The sequence below is a fragment of the Ochotona curzoniae genome, unplaced genomic scaffold (assembly GCF_017591425.1).
Source record: "Ochotona curzoniae isolate NIBS_2020 unplaced genomic scaffold, NIBS_Ocur_1.0 contig_1014, whole genome shotgun sequence".
Lineage (NCBI taxonomy): Eukaryota > Metazoa > Chordata > Mammalia > Lagomorpha > Ochotonidae > Ochotona > Ochotona curzoniae.
This window is the reverse complement of record NW_024464920.1, coordinates 46,965,217-46,984,396: the sequence shown is the minus strand read 5'-3', so window position 1 is coordinate 46,984,396 and position 19,180 is coordinate 46,965,217. Positions and strand designations below refer to the sequence as shown.

The 19,180-nt window shown below is 60.5% G+C and overlaps 2 protein-coding genes across 3 annotated transcripts in view; one reads left to right on the top strand and one right to left on the bottom strand.

Moving 5' to 3' along the window:
• TMEM184B (transmembrane protein 184B) overlaps window positions 1-9,888 on the top strand; it is a 35,715-nt gene extending 25,827 nt beyond the window's left edge. Inside the window, exons 4-10 of one of the 2 annotated variants that reach the window (XM_040986033.1) lie at window positions 1,037-1,127; window positions 1,509-1,584; window positions 4,289-4,380; window positions 5,101-5,270; window positions 5,535-5,729; window positions 7,107-7,127; window positions 7,809-9,888. In XM_040986033.1, the coding sequence (XP_040841967.1) occupies window positions 1,037-1,127; window positions 1,509-1,584; window positions 4,289-4,380; window positions 5,101-5,270; window positions 5,535-5,729; window positions 7,107-7,127; window positions 7,809-8,050 (887 nt within the window). In that variant the 3' untranslated portion in view covers window positions 8,051-9,888. The remainder of the gene's footprint in view (window positions 1-1,036; window positions 1,128-1,508; window positions 1,585-4,288; window positions 4,381-5,100; window positions 5,271-5,534; window positions 5,730-7,106; window positions 7,128-7,808) is intronic. The other variant, XM_040986024.1, reaches the window with a different exon arrangement.
• A 1,951-nt stretch (window positions 9,889-11,839) lies between these two features.
• On the bottom strand, window positions 11,840-18,949 carry MAFF (MAF bZIP transcription factor F). Its single transcript, XM_040988175.1, has 3 exons — window positions 18,834-18,949; window positions 12,588-12,654; window positions 11,840-12,295 (listed from the first exon to the last, which is right to left on the bottom strand). Exons 2-3 carry the CDS (start codon window positions 12,621-12,623, stop codon window positions 11,840-11,842), a joined length of 492 nt encoding a protein of 163 aa, XP_040844109.1. The 5' UTR covers window positions 12,624-12,654; window positions 18,834-18,949.
• Between the last annotated feature and the right edge of the window lie 231 nt (window positions 18,950-19,180).

Sequence of the window (19,180 nt, the reverse complement as noted above, 5' to 3'; positions counted from 1 at the left end):
AGGCAGTCTGGCTGCTGTGCTAGGGACCATGATCCCCGCCCTTTGCTGCCCCTGACCTGGAAGGGTCAGACAGAAGGAGCCAGGTTGCCACAGGAATGAATGTGGTGACGGACACGCAACAGATGCCACCTTGTGGAAGTGTGGGAAGAGCTTGGCACACCCAGGAACCTCCCCTGAAGCTGTATGTGATGTGGCTGCCATGGCTAAGTGAGGAAGCACACGGCCCAAGTCAAGCCCCAGGCAGAGCTGATCTTGATCACAGATCCTTGGGGTCAGACATTGAGACAGGCCTCATGGGAGTGCTGATGGCTGGGGCGGGTGCCCCCTAGGCTTCTTCACATGTCCAGGCAGTTGTGCCATGGGCCCTCAGTCCCCCCGTGCCGTCTGCCCCATGGGCTGCCTTGTGCTCTCTCACCACGTGGCTATGGGGTCTGAGGGTGGGCACAGCAAGGCAAGAAGAACTGGCTCCAAGGACCAGAGCAACACTCAGTGCCATGAGGAAATGGCGGGGGACACTGCAGAGGTCAACAGGTAGTCAGAGTCCTCCTGGCTGTAGGGCTGCTGGGGCTCCCCTGGCCCTGCTAGCCCTGCTGGACTTGGTTCATTTGTTTTCCTTTTATTTGAATCTCAATCTCTCTGTCTCAGCTTATCCACTGGATTACTCTTCAAATGCCCGCAACAGCCAGGGCTGAGCCGGGCTGCAGCCGGTAGCCCAGACCCTCATCTGAGTGTGGGTGGCAGGAACCCAACTCTTTTGAGTCATTCTCTGCTGCCTTCCAGGATCATGCTAACAGGAAGCTAGATCAGAAGTAAAGGGGCCAGGACCCAAACCAGGCATTCCTATAAGGGTGCCCCAAGTAGCAACTTAAATGCTCCCTCCCCAGCCCTTTCTGACCCTCCCTTTGGCCTTCTCCTCTCCTCTGCCCTACGTCCTCAGCTCTTGTCCCATCCCCTCCCTACTGCAGCTCTCGTTCGCAGTGGTTGTTAAGAACGCCACCTGCTGACTTGAGTGGCCTCCTCAACCCTCTCTCCACAGCCTTGGTCATCTACAACTTCCTGAGCCTGTGCTATGAGTACCTTGGCGGAGAAAGTTCCATTATGTCCGAGATCAGAGGAAAGCCCATTGAGTGAGTACACGGGCTCCCTGTGGCCCCCCTCCCCTGGGCCTAGCATTCTTGAGCTATCCTGGCCTTCCCGTGACCATGGCCTACTGGCTCGGCCCAGCCTGCCTGAGCTGGGCCATTCACCTGGAGTGCTGACTTGCTCTCTCATGCTTCCTCCCCGTTACCCTGGTGCCTTCCTGTCTGTCCAGCTTTCACAGTTGATGCTTTCTGGCTTGGTTGGTCAATCCGGGGCCTGAGCAGTCACTGTGCTGCACCTTTCTGGGGCTTTGGCCTTGGGCTTACAGGCCACACCTTGTCTGTGCTTCGGTGGTTCTGGATGGGGAAGGAGGCAGCCTGCCCTATCCCTGCCTTCCCCAACCCCTTGGCTGTGCTGGTCTCTTCCAGGTCCAGCTGTATGTATGGTACCTGCTGCCTCTGGGGAAAGACCTACTCCATTGGATTCCTGCGCTTCTGCAAACAGGTACGTCCGCGGACTAGGAGGGAGCATCAGAAAGGCAGATTACAGGAAGAGAGAGAGCTAAAGAAAGAGAGATCATCCATCTACTGGTTCACTCCCCAAATGGCTGCAACGGCCAGAGCCGAGCCAGTCTGAAGCCAGGAACCAGGCACTATTTCCTGATCTCCCACTTGGGAGCACTTGGGCCATCCTCCACTGCCTTCCCAGATGTATTAACAGGGAGCTGGATGGGAAGTGGAGCAGCTGGGACTCAAACTGGTGTTCATTTGGGATGCTGGTGCTGCAGACGATGTCTAACCAGCTATGCCACAGCAACAGCGCCTGTATTACTGAGGAAGCACCGTAAACCTGTGACAGCTGCCTCCACCAACCTATTAAGGAGGCATCATATTGGCCAGGGTGTGCTCATATGGCAACAGTCAGTATCCTGGGAGCATCAGGTGGCAAACTGGGCAGATAGACCTGACTCAAGACTTGCTCATTTTGATGTGTGTGAACAAGGGCCTGGCCCAAGTGTGAATGCTCGGCATCCGTGGTTAAAGGGCAGGAAGCTTTCAGCATGGAGGCAGCATGACAGCAGGCCTGGCCAGGTGTCATCTCTCTCCCCACGCATCCCCGGGCGGGGGGAGGGCGGGGTCCAGCAGCTTTCGGCTTCCGTTGGCTGTCCTCCCTGTGGTCTGCAGTAGCCTGGCCCTACCGGAGACGGCATGGTGGCCATGTCATGTGTGTGGGCCTTTACTCTGCCTCTCGAAGCACCAGCTTCCCCTTTGGTAAAGTGGAAATACTGATCTTTCCCTTGTGGCCAGGTGTGGGCAGCTGGAAGGAACAGAGGAGGTCACAGATGCCACATGCTTGACCTCGTGCTGGCGCAGAGCTAGGAGCTGTCTTCCACAGATGCCACTGCCAGCCTTCATGACCCTGTGCCCAGCTCCTTGGCCAGCCCAACCCCATGCCCCACTATAGCCCAAATGTAGTCCTGAGGGGAAGTGAGACCTGCAGCTGGGTCAGGGACCGTGACTTGCCAAAGGAGCTGGCCCATCTGCTGCCTCTGCTGCGGGAGCCTGGCACATGGGGTTTCCACCTGGACATGTAGACTCCAGTTCCACTTTCAGAATGCTCTGCCTCAGGGAATCTGTTGTGAATTCAACATGTGGAGGCAGAGAGCTGCCCAGGGCTCAGGGTGGGGTGGTCAGTCATTGCTAGCAGTGGGGTCAGCCGTAACTCACCGCCTGACTCCATAGCCGTGTTGTCTATGAAGTTTTCATGTGCCAGTCACCAGCCGCTCACTTGGATGAATCATTCCCCTGCCCTGTGGACCTGTACACTCTGCTGTCCACGAGAGAGGTGGCAGAGGAAAGAGAAGAACCATCTCCCACCTAGCCTGAGAGGACGTGGGGCAGAGAGGACCCTTGTGTGACTCCAGCCAATTCAGCTCAGGAGTCCTTAGCAAGCAGACGTTCCCCGCAGGCAGCTCTGGGAAGGCATTGCCTTGGAAGCCCCAATGACCCTGGTGTCCAGCCTGGTGTGGGAAAGACCTATGCAACCAGCTTGGGGTGGTGTGGTGCAGGGAACGGCGCTGGGCCTGCTTCAGCCACTGCAGTGCCCCCATGCCTCAGTGTCCCCGTGTCACATGGGCAGTGATGCTGACACCTGCATTAGGGGCTGCTGTGGGCACCCAGGAAGTCGACCCAGGAAAGCACTTGGCTCACCAGGCTGGGGATGCATCCTTCACACTTTGTTTCCTTCAGGCTGGATAATGAGACTGGGGAGGGGGTGAGGTATTCTATTCCACTTTCTGGTAGCCACAACAAGACACTGCTGCCTCTGGCCCAGGTCCCCAGCACTGGCTGGCACAAGATCAGCCGGTCAGTTGCCTTGCCCTGCCTGGCTGCCTACCTAATTAGGACTCACACTCAGCTGGGCTGAAGGGGTGGCAGCTCTGCCCACCTCCTCAGATGGGGCCTCCTGGCTTCAGTGCACTTGTCCTTAACAGAGAGGTGACCCTAGAGGTGTTGTTCTGGGTGTTGTGGGTGCCTGTTTATAAGGACCTCCATAGCGGGGTCGTGAAAACCTGAGCCGGGGTCAGCAGCCTGGGCTGAGAGTGGGAAGGTGGGGCAGTGCTGTCTGCTCCTGTCCCCGTGGCAGAGTCCCTGTGACGGGGACACTGGTGACAGCCCTTCTGTCGCTCAGAACCTGGGTGACGGAGCCTCATGGCAGGGAGTGGCCCAGGCTGGAGGCCAGAATTACTGTATGCTTTGTGAAGCTGCCGCCTCGCTTGACGCCTGCCATAGGCCACAGCTGTTTTAGGGTACCCACCAGCCCCAGGGTGTGGGACAGGGAACCAGGCCTGAGTGGGCAGGGAGGAAGGAAAGGGACACTCGTACACCCTGCTCCCTGTGGGACCAGTTCTGTGGCAGGGCCTGGCTTCGTCCCTGAGGCTCTCGGGGCCTGGACTGCCCACCTCCCCAGCCACCTCCCCTGCTGTTCCTCCCTTGGCCCTGTCCCCTCTGCCTCTGGGTCTTGGTGTGACAGCCCTGGTCTTTGCCCAGCTCCCTGGCCTCTCCCCTGTCACTGTGCTGCCTTGGCCTCATCTTGTGTCCCAGGCAGTTCCTAAGCCTAAGGGGAGGACATGGGGCTTCCCCTCTGTCCCCGGCATGCAGCTCAGGTATTCATCCCCAGTGCCACACCTTGTCCTTTCTCTCCTCAGGCCACCTTGCAGTTCTGTGTGGTGAAGCCACTCATGGCCGTTAGTACCGTGGTCCTCCAGGCCTTCGGCAAGTACCGAGACGGGGACTTTGAGTAAGCACTGGGATGCCCCCTCGGGATGTGTGGGCAGGGGTGTCAGCCCAGAGCAGTGTCCTGCCTGAGGCGGGGGCTCGGGCCCAGGGAAAGGGGGTTCCCAGATGGGCCTCACGGGCATAGCCTTCCTGCATGTCATGGAGTTCATGCCTCTGTACCTCAGAAACCAAGCCTGGCAGTGGCCACCCTTGGCCTTGGCCACGCAGCCAGCACAGGAGCGAGCCCTCGGCTGCAGCCATGGTCACGTGCAGGCTGCAGAGTGGTGGTGGGGAGCTGCCCATGCAGTGACCACACCCAGTGCAAGGAGCTGTGTAAAGTGTGCATGCGTGACGTTAACACGTATTTGACCCTGTGCTCGCAAGCATTGCGCGCCTTCTGCCTGTAATGCACACGACCACCTCACCCAGACAGGTGGCAGCATGCCCATCATGATCTTACAGGTAACCCGTCCAAGTCCCAGACAGGAAGGCAAGGCTAGTGCCACCCACCAGGCGGGGGCCTTCGGCAAGTCCCTGGCTTCCCGGCTGGCAGTCATCAGGAGTGGCCCCAGGGCTAGCTTGTCCTCAGGGTACCACCCTGCACCCCTGCAGTTGCCTGTCTCCTGCGATTCCAGTTGCCTCCCTTCTGCAGCTCGAGGGGCTGTGGGGTACACACAGGGAAGGGCAGGGAGGCTGCGTCCCTCCCAGGGCCACCCCAGCCTGCACCTGCCTCATTCCGCAGTGTCACCAGTGGCTACCTGTACGTGACCATCATCTACAACATCTCTGTCAGCCTGGCACTCTACGCGCTCTTCCTCTTCTACTTTGCCACCCGAGAGCTGCTCAGCCCCTACAGCCCCGTCCTCAAGTTTTTCATGGTCAAGTCCGTCATCTTCCTCTCCTTCTGGCAAGGTGAGGCCATCCTGGGGGCGGAGGGGCAGGACCCTGGCCTGGAGCTCAGGGGGCCACAATGTACTGGGCACTTGCTGGGGGCCAAGGTCTGGGCAGAGAGCCTTTCACAGAGCTCCCAGGGGACTTGGGCAGGGGGCTTCTTCATGGGTACTGGTGGCCGACCGGGAGCTGGGGAGTGGGGCTTTGTGTCCCCCTCCCTGTCCCCCCTCGAGCCAGGGGCTTGCGGACAGAGGAGCTGGGGCCAGGCTATGCCTCTCCATACAGGCATGCTGCTGGCCATCCTGGAGAAGTGCGGGGCCATCCCCAAGATCCACTCAGCCCGCGTGTCTGTGGGCGAGGGCACCGTGGCCGCCGGCTACCAGGACTTCATCATCTGTGTGGAGATGTTCTTCGCAGCCCTGGCCCTGCGGCATGCCTTCACCTACAAGGTCTATGCTGACAAGAGGCTCGATGCTCAAGGTAAGAGCCAGGACCTGCTCACCTCCAAGGAGGGTCGGCTCAGGTCACTGGACTCCCAGGGTCTAGGGGCAGGGGGTGACAAGGCCAGGAGAGAACCATGCCCTGACTGCCGACACTGCTGATGGGTCCCATGGCAGATCCGAACTTGGAGCCCAGGATGGGCTCCCTAGGGCCTGCTGACAGCTAGCACCACACAGCAGTGCTCCACTGGGGCCCCTAATTCGTGGTGTCTGAAGTTCTTTAGAAAACAAAACCAGTGATCCTGTGGGCTCTCAGGCACAGGTTCAGGGTGGGTGTTCCTACCTGCTGGTCTCCTTGTCAGAACTGACCATGATCAAGCGCTGGAGAGCTTCTGAAGCCCCATTGCCTGTCTGGTCCCCACCCTTGCTCCACCACCTGGTGCCCCATGGGACTGGGACCTGTGCGGGGGCAGGGGTGTTCTGCGGGCCTAGAAGGGGTGTGTTCTGGGAGGACAGAGAGGATGCTGGGAATGTGTGTGGCCAGCTTTCCCAGCCAAATGCAGCAGGCCCTCAGGGAGCAAGCCCCAAGCACATGTGCTGCACCCTCAGCTCGTATCCTTCATGTGACAGGTCACAAACCCTGGTGGCCAAAGGGGCTCCCTGCTCCACACCCTCCCCTCTGCCCTGTTCCTGTCCCATGCAGGATGATTCCTTTGCTGCCTGGGGGTGCTTAGTCACTGCCCCTTGCTCTGCCCATCGTTTAGTCACCCCAACCTTGCTGGCCAGGATCTCCAGGCAGACCCCCACCGGAAGGACCCAGCAACCCCCTCCTGCCCCTGCCTTTGCCTCGACCCTAGGTGGTGGGGCCCCGGGACCTGTTCTGGCAGCACCTGCCGTGGGAATGTCCCCTTGGGCCTGGAGCCTGGGGCCATCCCAAGGCACTAAGGGACGGTGCTGGCCCTGGCCAACCAAACCCCATGCTGCCCCCCTGGACACCCTGCTGACTGCTCTTCCCTGCCAGCCTGCTTCTGCGTGCAGCCAGGCATTGCCCACCTGCTCACTCAGGCCTTGCCTCCTTCTCATGGGCAGAGTGCTGTGAGTTGCGCAAAGAGGGGGTGCTCCAGCCATGCCTGAAGAGAAGGCGGGGTAGGAGTTGTGCTTTAGTTGCAGAGGGGAGCCTGCCACCCCATCAGCCAGGGTCCCCTCCCTGTATGAGCACCATGGAAGGGGTCTTGCCTAGTGAGGCCACCCCCTTAGAGCGTGTGGACAGCTGGATTCCCCAGAGTACCTGGCAGGGCGGGGGTGGGATGGCAGGGCGGGGGCGTGGCATTCACTCAGCTGTCTCTTGTCTTCTGTCCCTCTGCTTCTCTCCCCGCCCCCCTTGCCCTACATTGGCCCTGGGTCTGGCCGTGGGCAGTACCGACATATGGCCCGTACGGTAGGTCCTGCTCTCAGTCTGCACGTCTGTCCTGCACGTCGGTTCTGGTCACTGTCACTCCTCTGTCTATAGCCCCTCCTCTGTGTCCCACCCCTTCTGGTCACTGTTGGGGATGGGAGGGAGGGCAGTGAGCCCAGCACACCTGCCTGCCCGCCTGCCCACCCAGGCACTGCTGGTAAAGCTTGCCTGCTTTTGTGCTGGTCTCATTGTTTTGGAACATGGCCTGCCCTGGTCTGGGGCACAGTTGTGTGTTCATGGAGTGGCAGGGACATCAGCGCTGTCACTATGGTGAAGAAGGCCAAGGGTGGGGAAGGGTCCAGAGTTGGACCCCTGGGGTGGCCTGCGGGGAGTGTCTGCAGGAGCCGAGAGACAGGCCTGCCTGCTCCTCATGGAGCAGACAAGTCCTGTGTCCCAGAGTGGAGGGGACCCCACACTGTCTTCTCCAGCACCCCAGCCTGGCCTCTTTGTGGGGGGGGCATCTTGGGCTCAGTGCCTGCCCTTTGCCAGACACCACTTCCCTGCTCTGGCCACTCTGCTCTTAGCCCCTGCCTGCCCCTTCTAGGGGAGGTGGGTTGATTGAAAGACCATTGAAGTGTCGCCTAGTGCGGGATTCAGGGCAGGGGCTGAGCAGCGTGCCTGGTTAGCCAGCCCCTCACTGCCACTCCCGCCCCTGCCCCGCAGGCCGCTGTGCCCCCATGAAGAGCATCTCCAGCAGCCTCAAGGAGACCATGAACCCGCACGACATTGTGCAGGACGCCATCCACAACTTCTCGCCCGCCTACCAGCAGTACACGCAACAGTCCACCCTGGAGCCTGGGCCCACCTGGCGTGGCGGTGCCCACAGCCTCTCCCGCTCACACAGCCTTAGTGGCGCCCGTGACAACGAGAAGACGCTCCTGCTCAGCTCTGATGATGAATTCTAGAACAGTCTGTGCACCAGGGCCCCGGGCTGGTGGCACAGCCAGGCCAGGAGGTGGCTGGCACAGCTTTGGCCTTGCCCCTTATTTATTGGACCAGAAATGCTCACATATCGCTGTCCGGGAATGGGTTGCCCCTGCGCGTCTGTGGCGGACAGCCCAGACTCACCTAGGAGTCTTCAGGAATATTTATACATGGCCAACACTGCACTACCCATGCCAGGAAGGAGGACATGGAGCCGCATGTACCCCTGTAGCCTGCTTGCTGTGGCGGCACATGGGATCCAGTGCGTGGGGACCAACAGCTGCAACTTCAACTTCTACTCCCCTTCCCCCCACAACCAGCTTCCTACTGAGGGTTAGCAGGCCATGCCCACCCTGTGCACCGTGCAATATCCCCCACATGCCCCAGCGCCTCCGGCCTGCTCCCCACTCCACCCACCTCCATTTGCCTTGCCCCAGGCAGGAGGAGGGAATGTGGGTACCCGAGGTTCCCTTCTGTCCCAGTCTGCCTGGCATGCTGCAAGAAGGGTCCAAGCCAGACCCCAAGTACTGTGGCTCCACCCAGGAAGAAGGTGGTGCCCTTCTCTTGGGCACCCTGGTAGGGGCCACTCCCCACCCACCCCTGGTCTGTAGCTACCACTGACTCCTGCCTGTTCCCTGGGGTCCTCCCTCTTGATGGGGCATTTGTTGAGCCCTTGCCTCCCAGTCCTCCTTCTGGAGTGGAACCCAAGCTTCTGCCGGGTCCCTCTGGTTTCACAGGATGGGTCTGAATCCCCGCAGGCCAGGCCAGTGTCCAGGAGAGGACTGGACGGGCGGCCATGCAGTGGGAGGTGGGAGGTGGGAGGAGAGATGTCCCCGACCCCTCTCCCAGGCCCCTGTCCACACAGGGCCTGGTGCTCTGCCTCATGTGGCCCCGGGCCATCTCTTCTGTGCCTTAGTCACATATGAACGCTCCCTCCCGACCCCCAGTCTGTGCTGGGACATTCCTCCTAGGCTGTTGGCACTCACAGGGCTCTGCAGTGCCTGCCCGGCACTCCTGGCCAGAGTTACCTGTCTCCTCTCTGACCCCTGTCATTCTGAGACACCTGGGCTCCTCAGGGTCATAACCCCGCGCTGGCCCAGCTGCATGGGCCCATCGCAGGAGCCTCACGCTGGAACACGTTGAGATGGGTGCGGCGTCGTGGCACCCAGAGGGTGCTGGGTTTGGGCCCGAGGTGGGGAGGATGGGGAACCCCAGCCATGAGGCTTTCACTGCAGTCAGTGTGTGGGATGGGTCTAGCCCAGGAAGCCTGTGGCCACAGCCGCCATGGAGGGCCCTGGGAGCCAGCTCTCAAACCCCCTTCTGCGTGGGTGATCATGCATCTCATCTCCCTGTCTTGGTTTCCTTTCTCCTTCCAGGCCAAAGTGTGTTGCTGACCCCTTCCTCCCCGCATTATGCCCACCTGGCACTTTTGTCCACGAGTATGGGAGGCGGGAGTGGGGGCAGTGCTGGGATGGGGGTCCCTGGGGACACAGTGGTAGGGAGACAGGAATGTGTATCTGACTGCTCCCGCCCTCCTTCCCAGAATGCATAACCTACATTGTCTTATGTTATTTTAGTTTTTTTTTTTCCAGATAGAGTAGCTCTTTGTACATAAAAAATACTTGAAAAATTCCTTGTATGCCAGATGAGAAGACAGAGCCCCTAGTTTTATATCTCGTATGACTGCCCCGAGTCCCACCAGAAAGCCGCTCTATTTTGGTCTCAGCGACATTTTAAATGTGTGACAGAAGTGAGCAAATAAAGTGAGGAAGAAGTATATATATATATATGAGATAATATAGATTGTACTGAAATCGCACCTGCCTCTGGCTCAGCTCTGTGCACCCCTTGCCTGTGTTGTATGGGGGAGGGGTGTGTCTGGAAGCCCTCCCCCTTCCTGAGTGTGATGGGCAGGTGGTGGGGGTGGGGCTGTCCTATTGCCCCCCACCTCCCTGCCCCACTTCAGCCACCTGGTCACAGGGACCTCTGCTTTCCCCACAGGGCCTGACCCAAAGACCCTGATTGTCTCCCAGCCAAGGGTAGGACCCCCGCCCCACCTGACAGCTCCCACCCCCACACCCAAATGCCCGCCCAGGGACTTGGGCGTCGCGTGCGAGGTGCTGGAGGCCTTCTTGGGACCTGGCCCACTGCTGACAGGGGCGCTCAGGAATGCAACGTGGGTGGGGGAAATTCCTAACTGTCTCGGAGCAGGATGAATAGTCCCTACGGCCCGCCCCTTCCTCCAGCCCTCCGCTGGCCTGAGCTGGGCATTCCTGGGCACCTAGGAGCAGCCTCCCCTCCCACAGTGTCCTCATCCCACCTTAGAGCTCCCTCACCTCCGGGTGGGGACGGTGAAGCTCAGGATGCTGTCAGCACCCGGCGGTCCACGGCTAACCGGACAGCCAGAGCCCAGCCCCGCTTTCCAAGACCTGCAGACCAGTTGGCTCCTCCCGATACTCCTGTGCAGCTCGGCTTCATGTGGGCAAGTCGGGCAAAGGCGAGGCCGCTTCCCGTGCCTACTGCATGGGGGAGTATTTCTACTCTGTTGGAGGAAATCAGACCGTGTCCTGTGAAGGTGACACCTAAACCTGGGATTTTTCTTCTGGCGCCCCCCCTCTATCCAAATTCCCCGCCCTCAGCACAAACACACACACACTTTGTGGAAAAAGGAGAACTTTATTCTGAAAGTCTACAAAATATAGAATGCAGATAACTCTCACTGTAAGTCAGAAAATAAATAAATTCCGGGGGCCGGGCACTTAAACTTTTTTTTAAACTTTTTGTCTAGTTGCCATCCAGCTTTCCCTAAATATAAGATAAAATATTGTGATCTATTTGCAGGTATAAAATATAAACCCCAGCTTAGGGCCATGTGCTGCCTTGTCCAGGAGCGAGAACGCGGCCTCCGGCTGGGGAGAATAACTTAGATTCGTGCAATAAATAAACAGTGGGGAGGGAGCGTTCGCAGGAGCAGGGCCATGGGGCAACGGTCCCCAGCCCATGGGGGTCAGGGAAGGACAGCCCCTCCCCGTCAGCCATAGTGGTCACTCCCCACCCACCACCTGCCACAGCAGTCACCTTCACTGTCCCCTTTCTCTTTGGCTGTCCTGCTCAGGGCTCCCTGCTGCAGGGAGAGCCCTGGCTTGCACCAAGCCAGCTCCTGCCCTCTCTTCCATCTGTGTCACTTTCTCTCTCCCTCTGCTGCTTGCTTTGCTTTGCCAGCTTCCCAGACCAGGGAGCCCCACACCCCACTTTCTGGTTCCAGCTCATCCACTAAACCAGTGCGGTCACATCCTGTGCAGATCCGCCTCCCCGCCCCCCCCCCAGGTGGCACTTGGGCTCCAGTGACTGAACTTTATCAGGCCAGACACCGCCACAACCCGAACCCAGATGGGGCCGGGGCTCCGGGCAGCTCTAAAGCATAGCAGCCCCTGGGACGGGGGCTTATTGGCACAAATTGGTCATTGTCCTTGGGAAGGGCCACCCTTGAGCCGCCTGTGTCCTGTTAGTCCAAAAAGCGTCAACCCAACCAGGGGAAGCCACGCCGGAACCCCACCCCCTCAGCCTACCAAGATTCCCCCTCCCCCAGGGGCTTTGGGTCCCAGTTTCGGAGGCAGCAAGAGAAAGACAGGGTCCGGGAAAGGAATGTGTGATAGCCACGGGGGGGGGGGGGGCAGTGACTGCAGGGTAAGGGGACCCCGGGGCAGACACCTCACTTAGGCACTTTGGGATGGGCGAAGGGGTGGAAGGGGGCGTGGCCGCAGAGAGCACTAGGAGGAACAGGGGGCCGGGCCGGGGGCCGGGCCGGGGGCGGGACCGGGCCCCGCGGCCGGAGTGGACTTGACAATGGTGATGACGCTGGCGGGCGCCACGAGCGCGGCGGGCCCGCGCGCGGCGGCCACGGAGCGCGCAAAGCCCTGCAGCGCCTCGCACTTGCCACGCAGCGCGTCGAGCTCCAGGCGCATGGCGGCGTTCTCGCGCGCCAGCTTGTCCACCTCGCGCTCCAGCTCCGACTTCTGCTTCTGCAGCTCCTCCTTCTGGCACACGCGCTTCACGCGGCAGCTGGCGGCGTAGCCGCGGTTCTTGAGCGTGCGGCGCCGCTGCTTGAGCCGCGTCACCTCCTCGGCCGAAAGCCCGCGCAGGTTGCGGTTCAGCTCGCGCACCGACAGCCCCATCAGCGCCTCGTCCGACAGGTGCGGCGTGTTCTCGCTCAGCTCGCGCTTGATCTGCGGGCAGGGGGATCTTGAAGTCCGGGCCACACTCCCGCTGCGGGTCCCGCTGGTCTCCCGCCCCACGCTCCCCCTACTCCGCCTTAAAGACTTCCCGACGCGTCCTGGATTTCGATCTGGCCCCCGAGAAACCCAGGCCGGGAAGCACCTTTGAGCGGGGAGAAGTGTGCAGCCCTGGGGCCCTTCCCATGAGGTCACGAGTGCCTGCCACCCTGCGGAGCTCTCTGGGGGGATTCCAGGAAGGAAAGGGGAAGTTGGAAAGGGAGGCTGGGTGGGGCCGCTTCCTCACCTTCAGAGCTTTGCTGGATAAGGGATCCCCAGACATGTTGGCAGCAGGTGTCCTCCTGGCTGGAGACCTAGAGAGGAGAAATGTGGCCTTCTAAGTCCTGTGTTGCTTTTTGCCTAACCTGGAGTAAAAAAGCCGAACTCCTTGCCTTGGCGTTCAAGGGCCCTCTGTCGGAACTGAACCTGGAACCAGCACGTTCCTCTGGCCCAGCTGCAGTGACCTCCCTGCATGGCCCACTGCAGCCTTGGGCCCCCTGCACCTGCTGTTTTTTCCTGTCTCCTCAGAGTGACTCTAATGTCAACCTCATTGCAACCGTCTTCCTAGGCACGTGGCTAAGCACTCCCTGTGTCACCTCCACCAACCCAACTCTGATTTGTGCGTTTGCTGACCTTTGTCTGGCTTCCTAGTTGGCATCTTCCTTTTCATCCCCTAAATTAGGCAGGAAGAATACAGCAGTGCCTGACAAACCCACACCCCACGAATGGGCACTCCTGCCCTTCGCCATTCTGCCCTGGGGCACCCTGGTGCAAGTTGACTTAAGTTTTAAAAACTTTGCATTCAAATGTAACCTACATACAGAAGAGTACACAGAACAGGCGCACAGCCAAGGACCATCACTAACCCACCAGCACCTCGTTAACACACAGGAGGATCACCCCCTCCCAGCCCCTGTCTTCCTTGGCCCCTAAGCCTCCTGCGTGAGGACCTCCTGCAAGCCTTGCCCAAACCACTGGGGAAGTGTTCAACAGGGCAGTGAGCCTGGACACTGCTAAGAGCTGCTGACCGCACCCAGGGCCTTACCACAAGCCTCAGGTGTGGCCAACAAGTATTCACTGAGCAGCTACTATTTTCCCAGACATGGTGCTTGGAACAGAGCTGAATGAATACTCATGGAGGGTGCCCACTGCTCTGGGCAGGAGAGGGCCTCTCAGAAGCCCCTGCATAGTAGCACCGCTGGCCAGAGCTGAGGTATAAGGGGCTGGGGAGAACAGAGCAGGGAGCTGGTTTGTGATGGGAGGCTTGGTGTCCTAGACAGGTCGTTTAGCAAGAATCCCATTTGGCAGAGGCAGGGGCAATAAGGGCCTAGGGTCGGGCACTGGCTCCCTGAGTGGACACAGCCTGGCAGGGTCAGCATGTACCCTGTGGACATTGGAGAAATGGAAAGGCCATGGCCCTCGGTCCAGAAACAGCTGGACCTTGGGGAAGGCACCTCACAGTGTCCTCCGCACCACACTCCCCTCCATCCCCAGGGTGACACAGGGCAGCAGGTAAACCAGGCCATGCCAGGAGCCTGCCAGGGCTGCCAGCTGAAGCTCGTCATCATGACCACCAGGGTATGCCCAGCACGGGCTCTTGGGCTGCAGCTGCTGAGGGGGCCCAGCCCCACTCCCTGTATTCCAGTCATATGCACCTCCTGCAAGGGCACCATGCCCCCTCTGCCCCAGGGCCTTGGCACTGGCTGTTCCCTTCGCCCGGCACTCTCATTCTGCAGAAGGCCACAGAGCTCGTTAGCTTACCTTTCCAGGCCCCTTCAGGTCCCAACCACTGGAGCGCATGCACATACACGTATACACACATGCGCACTCATGAGTGTGTGCACACATCCTGCCTTCCTTCTCGGCCTCACACTTTAGTCTGGCAATGTTCTACCATCTGTCTTTATTCCTGTACACATCTAGCCGGTGTCTGTGAATGGTGGATCTACAGGACCGAGGTTGTCCTGCATCCTGGCAGCTTCAAGGCCGGGCTGAAGTGATCCAAGGCAGGGAAGCTGGCACCTCGAGGGATCCTCTAGGCCAGGCAGTCACTGGGCTCTTGGGCAGGCAGGTGGGCAGGCACTGGAAGCTTCCTGTGATGTGGCTGGGGTCCCGAGTCAGGCTTGCTCAGGCTGGCTTTAGGGGGTGCACCCCCGAGCTGCAGCCTGCATTACTGAACTACAGGGCTCAGCCTGAGCTCTGGCCTCAGTTTCCCTGCCTGGCCATGCGTTCCCTGTGGAGACCGCTCTCCTTGTCTGTTCTGCCTCTATTCCCAGACCAATCACAGGGTCCTGCCCTTTCAGATGCCACCTGTGCATGTCTGGATCCCGTCTGCCCATGCCTTCCTGTCAGAGTGGTCTCTCTCCCTTGGGCATCCCTGGTGCCACACACTGAGGAGGTCCCAGCAAGCCCCTGCTGGCGGCCCTGGCTCACCTGCCCACACAGTCACCAGGGAGGCTGCCCATCACCAAAGGAGAACCTGCTGTGGCTCCAGACCCAGCCACAGGGCACCCCAGGCTCCTTGCCTCCATTCTTCTGCCTTATTTGCTCCCCAGCCTTGCGGAATTTCTTCCACTTCCTCCCACCTGCTCCTTCCAGCTCCAGGTCACCCCTACCCCAGGGCACTTTCCCCCCTTCCTCATCTCTGCTTTGACCAGCAGATTCCAATTCATCCTTGTGTCCCAGATATGCACATCTCCTCCAGGAAGCCCTCCTTGACCCTAAGGTCTTATTAGGCACCTCTACCCTCAACCTCATGTCCTTCTCCAAACCCTCTCCCCTGCCCCCCCCATGTGACCATGGTCTGTTTCTTTGTCCCTCCACCAGACGGTCACTGACATCTCACCCAGCTGGTCAGTGTCCAGACTGAGTCCCCAGTCCAGAGACAGTGTGGGAAAACCTCGGGCCCTGGCCTCTACCTACATCCCTTTCCATTGGTGGAGCTGGTGTACATGTTAGGGAAAGGCAAGGTGCTGAATGGGGAGCAGAGAGAGGGACATGGAATAGAGGCATGCCTGGGTCTATCTCCTCCAGGCTTCTGACCTTGGATGAGATGCTAGCTCTCTGGGTCTCCACTTTGCTCTCTGCAGGAGTTGTCCAGAGAGGGTCTCACTTGCCTGAAGTCACACAGTAGCCCCCCAAAACAGGGAGGTATTCTGTAGGGCCCTGGACCAAATGCCAGTTCCCTATGACGACAGTCGGGTGATGCCCAGAGAAGGCAATAGTGCAGCCCAAGGCCGCGCAGCCAGCTTAGGGGAGAATTTGTGATGGAGACCACCCTGACCCACGTGTACTTCCTCCCTCCCAGCGTGGCTCTGCTAGGACACGATGTGCAAGTGACATCCCATATCTGCTCCCTTGCTGATTGTCTAGAAGGGTTGAGTGACATCTGTACTGCACTGAGGGACAGGGCATGAAGGGAATTCTCTCCTTGTGTAGGTGATCCTCAGGGGTCAGGGAAGGCCTGTGCTGGCTGCCAAGCCCAACACTGAACTGCCTTTGTGGGGGGGTCACCATGCTATCTTCCCCACCCCCTTGCTGAGTAAGGATGACTGTGAGCTCCGTGTGTGTGTGTGTGTGTGTGTGTGTGTGTGTGTAACACCAGCAGCTTCCCACGAGATCAGGAGCTGCAAGAGGCTGGCTCATCCCACCACACCCCTGCCCCCGCCCTGGGCCCTTTCCCTCCCCGGTGAAGCCCACACGCCTTCCCCAGGAAGTGAGTCCTTCTCAACACAGCGGACAGAACCGCTGGCCATGGCTTCTTCCAGATGCCTGCTGGTGCTGACTGTGATGCTAAGTCTTTGCTGAACTTTGGCCTTGAACCTGCTCATCCTAACCCCCCATCCCCCTCCTGGTACTGCTACTCCGGCCCCAGGCCCCACCCCACCCCCTTTTATTCTAGCCCAGACAGAAGCACCCAGGCTTGTCCAGGAATGTCCTGGTTCAGCCAGGGTAGCCGGGCACCAAGGGACAGTCACCAGCAGGTGGAACTTTCCGCTAACCTCAGGGCTGCCAGCCTGGCTCAGCCTAGGGTTCCCACAGTAGCCAAGCCAGCCGGAGGACTAGAACCCCATCTCCGATTCCTGGCTCCATGCTCTCCCACTGTCCATCACCCTCCATTGCTCGCCAGAGCCCACCTCCAGCTCTGCAGGTTCCTAACCTTCTTTGGAGTCCTGGAGAACAAGCTTTCTCTTGGGAGGGTGGGGAGGGACAGCAGCCTCATCCAATCAGGAGCCAGAGGTTCTCCTCGTCCCACCCCTTCCCTGCCTCTGCCCCTGGATCCACCCCAGAGGCAGGCGGGAGACGGCCCACCCACTGGCACAGGCTCCCTTGTGCTGTGAGGACAGAGGGAAAAAATGTGTTTTCCTGGGTCTTGGCAGCTAGCACTGGGGGAGCTCCTCCCTGCTGAAAGGGGAGCAGGGAAGGGGGGACCAGGCATGGCAGGGAAGTGATCATCGGGGGTCCCAGTCCCAGTTCTGCCCCTACTCATATCGAGGCTCCTTTTCCCAAGGTGCCAAACCTCCCCTCCAAAACCGAAGCCTTAGAGCAAGGATAAGGCAATCCATGAAGGCTTCCTAGAGGTGGTGGCAGCAGGACATAAACTTTCAGGGTGTCAACCTCAATCACCTCGCTTCTGCTCTTGTTCAGCCAGGGGCCACTTCCTCTTTCAGCTGGACCACGACCACAGCAGGCCACCTCCCCCTCTCCACCAGGAGCTGTCAGGAGGGTGGGGACTGACACAGAGCAGCAAACGCTGCCCTGATGGCTGTCCCCTACCCCCAGCCCACACTGTGGGACCCTCAGGCCAAGCTCTGTTTCCTCCCACAGATCTCGGGCTGCCAGCACATGAATGTGTGTGTGTGTGTGTGTGTACGGGCAAGGCAAGGTTGAGGGCATCAAGCACCAGGGACCTGGGGTCAATCTAGCAGAGACTGAAGCTTCCAGGGCTAACTTTCTACCACGACAGAGTCGCCACTTCCCCTCTGCTCCTGACCCTCGGCCCTATTTGGGGATGTTCCCTGCCCGGCCTTGGCTCCTGGCTCCCAGCCACAATGCCTGTCACTCAACCCAGTGTACTCCTAGCCCTCGCCTGTTGGCTCTGGCTTTCCCTCTCCGGACAAGAGGGTGCCAGCACTTCCTGTTCCACCAGCCACCTGCTGCCCCCGAGGCTGCCTCACCCTGCTGCACCAGGCAGGGGGCGGGTGTTTCATGATCCCCGACCATGGGGGCCGGGAAACATTCAAAGTGAAGAGACGATTCGTTCTTGCCCCTAGCAGATTTAGTTGCCCCGCTCCCCTCTGGTTCTGGGCCGTGGGAGGGAAGAGGGAAAAGCAGCTGCCCATCCAGTGGGCCCAGGGCAGGGTCTGCCATTCCCACACCTAACCCTTCATCGAGTAAGAGCTCCTGTCCTTACCGCTCATGACCCTGCCTGGTCCCAGTAAGGACACCGCGATGGCCCTAGTGAGGCTGTGGTGCACAGCTGTCCATCAGTTCGTCCAGTCTAGTTGCGCTCTGGTCCAGAGGGTAGACACTAGCTCCTCCCAAGTTCCACGACCCAGCAGGTGCAGCCTCTAGAACCCACCCCACTCCCAACCAGGGCAGAAAGGACACCCCAGCTCTCGCCCCCTCCCTCCCACACCACCTGTGCCAGGGGTTGTCTGAGTTACAGATGGACAGCCCTGGGGTTGCACGAAGAATGGGTCCTGAGGGGCCACTGAGCCCAGGAGCCCACACTTTCTTCCGCCCCGCCCCCCTCACCAGGGGGCCAGGTGAGAGGTGGTTTTTCTCAGCTGGGTGAGGTCTTTTCACGTCTCGCCCCACCCCAAGGACAAACACTGGGTCCCATGGCTGTAGCCCTGGGAAACTCCACAGAGAGGGCAGTGGGAGGGGCAGCCCTAGCTGGTAGGAAAGGTTGGGGGGGCGGAGGGAAAATTCCTGGACCCGGGGTGTGGGGGGAGCACCTGGGACGGAGCCGCCTTCCCTCAGACTCTTCTGCATCCGTCACTGTGGACACTCAGGGGCACGCCCTCTCCCAGGGATGCAAACACACTAGCTCCCTGGCCACACGCACGCACACGTGCACACACTCACGCAGGCGCGCGCGCCCGGGGCGAGACACCTGGACGCCCGCCAGGGAACACAGCAGCCGTCGGCCGTAAACAAACCGCGCACGCACGGCGGTGGGCGCGGGGCCAGGGCCGCTCCCCGTCGGCCCGCGCACCCCCACCAGCCCGGAGTCCCGGACGTGCGCGCCACAGCCCCCGCCCGGCTGGCCGGCGCCCGCCTGCCCTTCCTGGGGGGCCCTCTGCCGCCCCAGCCGTGCCAGCCGGATCCCGGTCCCCGCGGCTCGGCAGGACAGCCCCGGACGGAGCTGGCCCTGCGCGCCCACCCTCCGGCACGACCCCCACCCCGCTCCATCCCGGGCGCGGAGACCCTCCGCCGCCTCCGGGCCCCGCGACCCGCCCCGGCCGGCCCGCCACCCGCCATCCCTCACCGGCTCTCGGCCCCGCTAGGCCCGGCGCCCGTCGCGCGCGTCTCGCCGCTGTCCCGATCGCGGTCCCGGCCGGCGCCCTGACCGCGTCTCCTCTCCGGTCGGTCGGCGGCGGGTGTCCCGGAGCGCCGCGCCGAGTTTTGTTATGGGGCGGGCGGCGCAGGGGGCCGGGGAGCAAGGAGTTGTAAGGCGAGTTTCCCGGAATTACTCACTCACAGGATTCTTTTCATTCATAAAAACCCAGTCATGCGGTGACGTCACCGCCAAGCCGCCCCGGGAAGCCCCGCCCCCTCTGGGAGGCCCGCCCCCTCTGGGAGGCCCCGCCCCGGGGCCGCAGCTTTTTCCCTCCG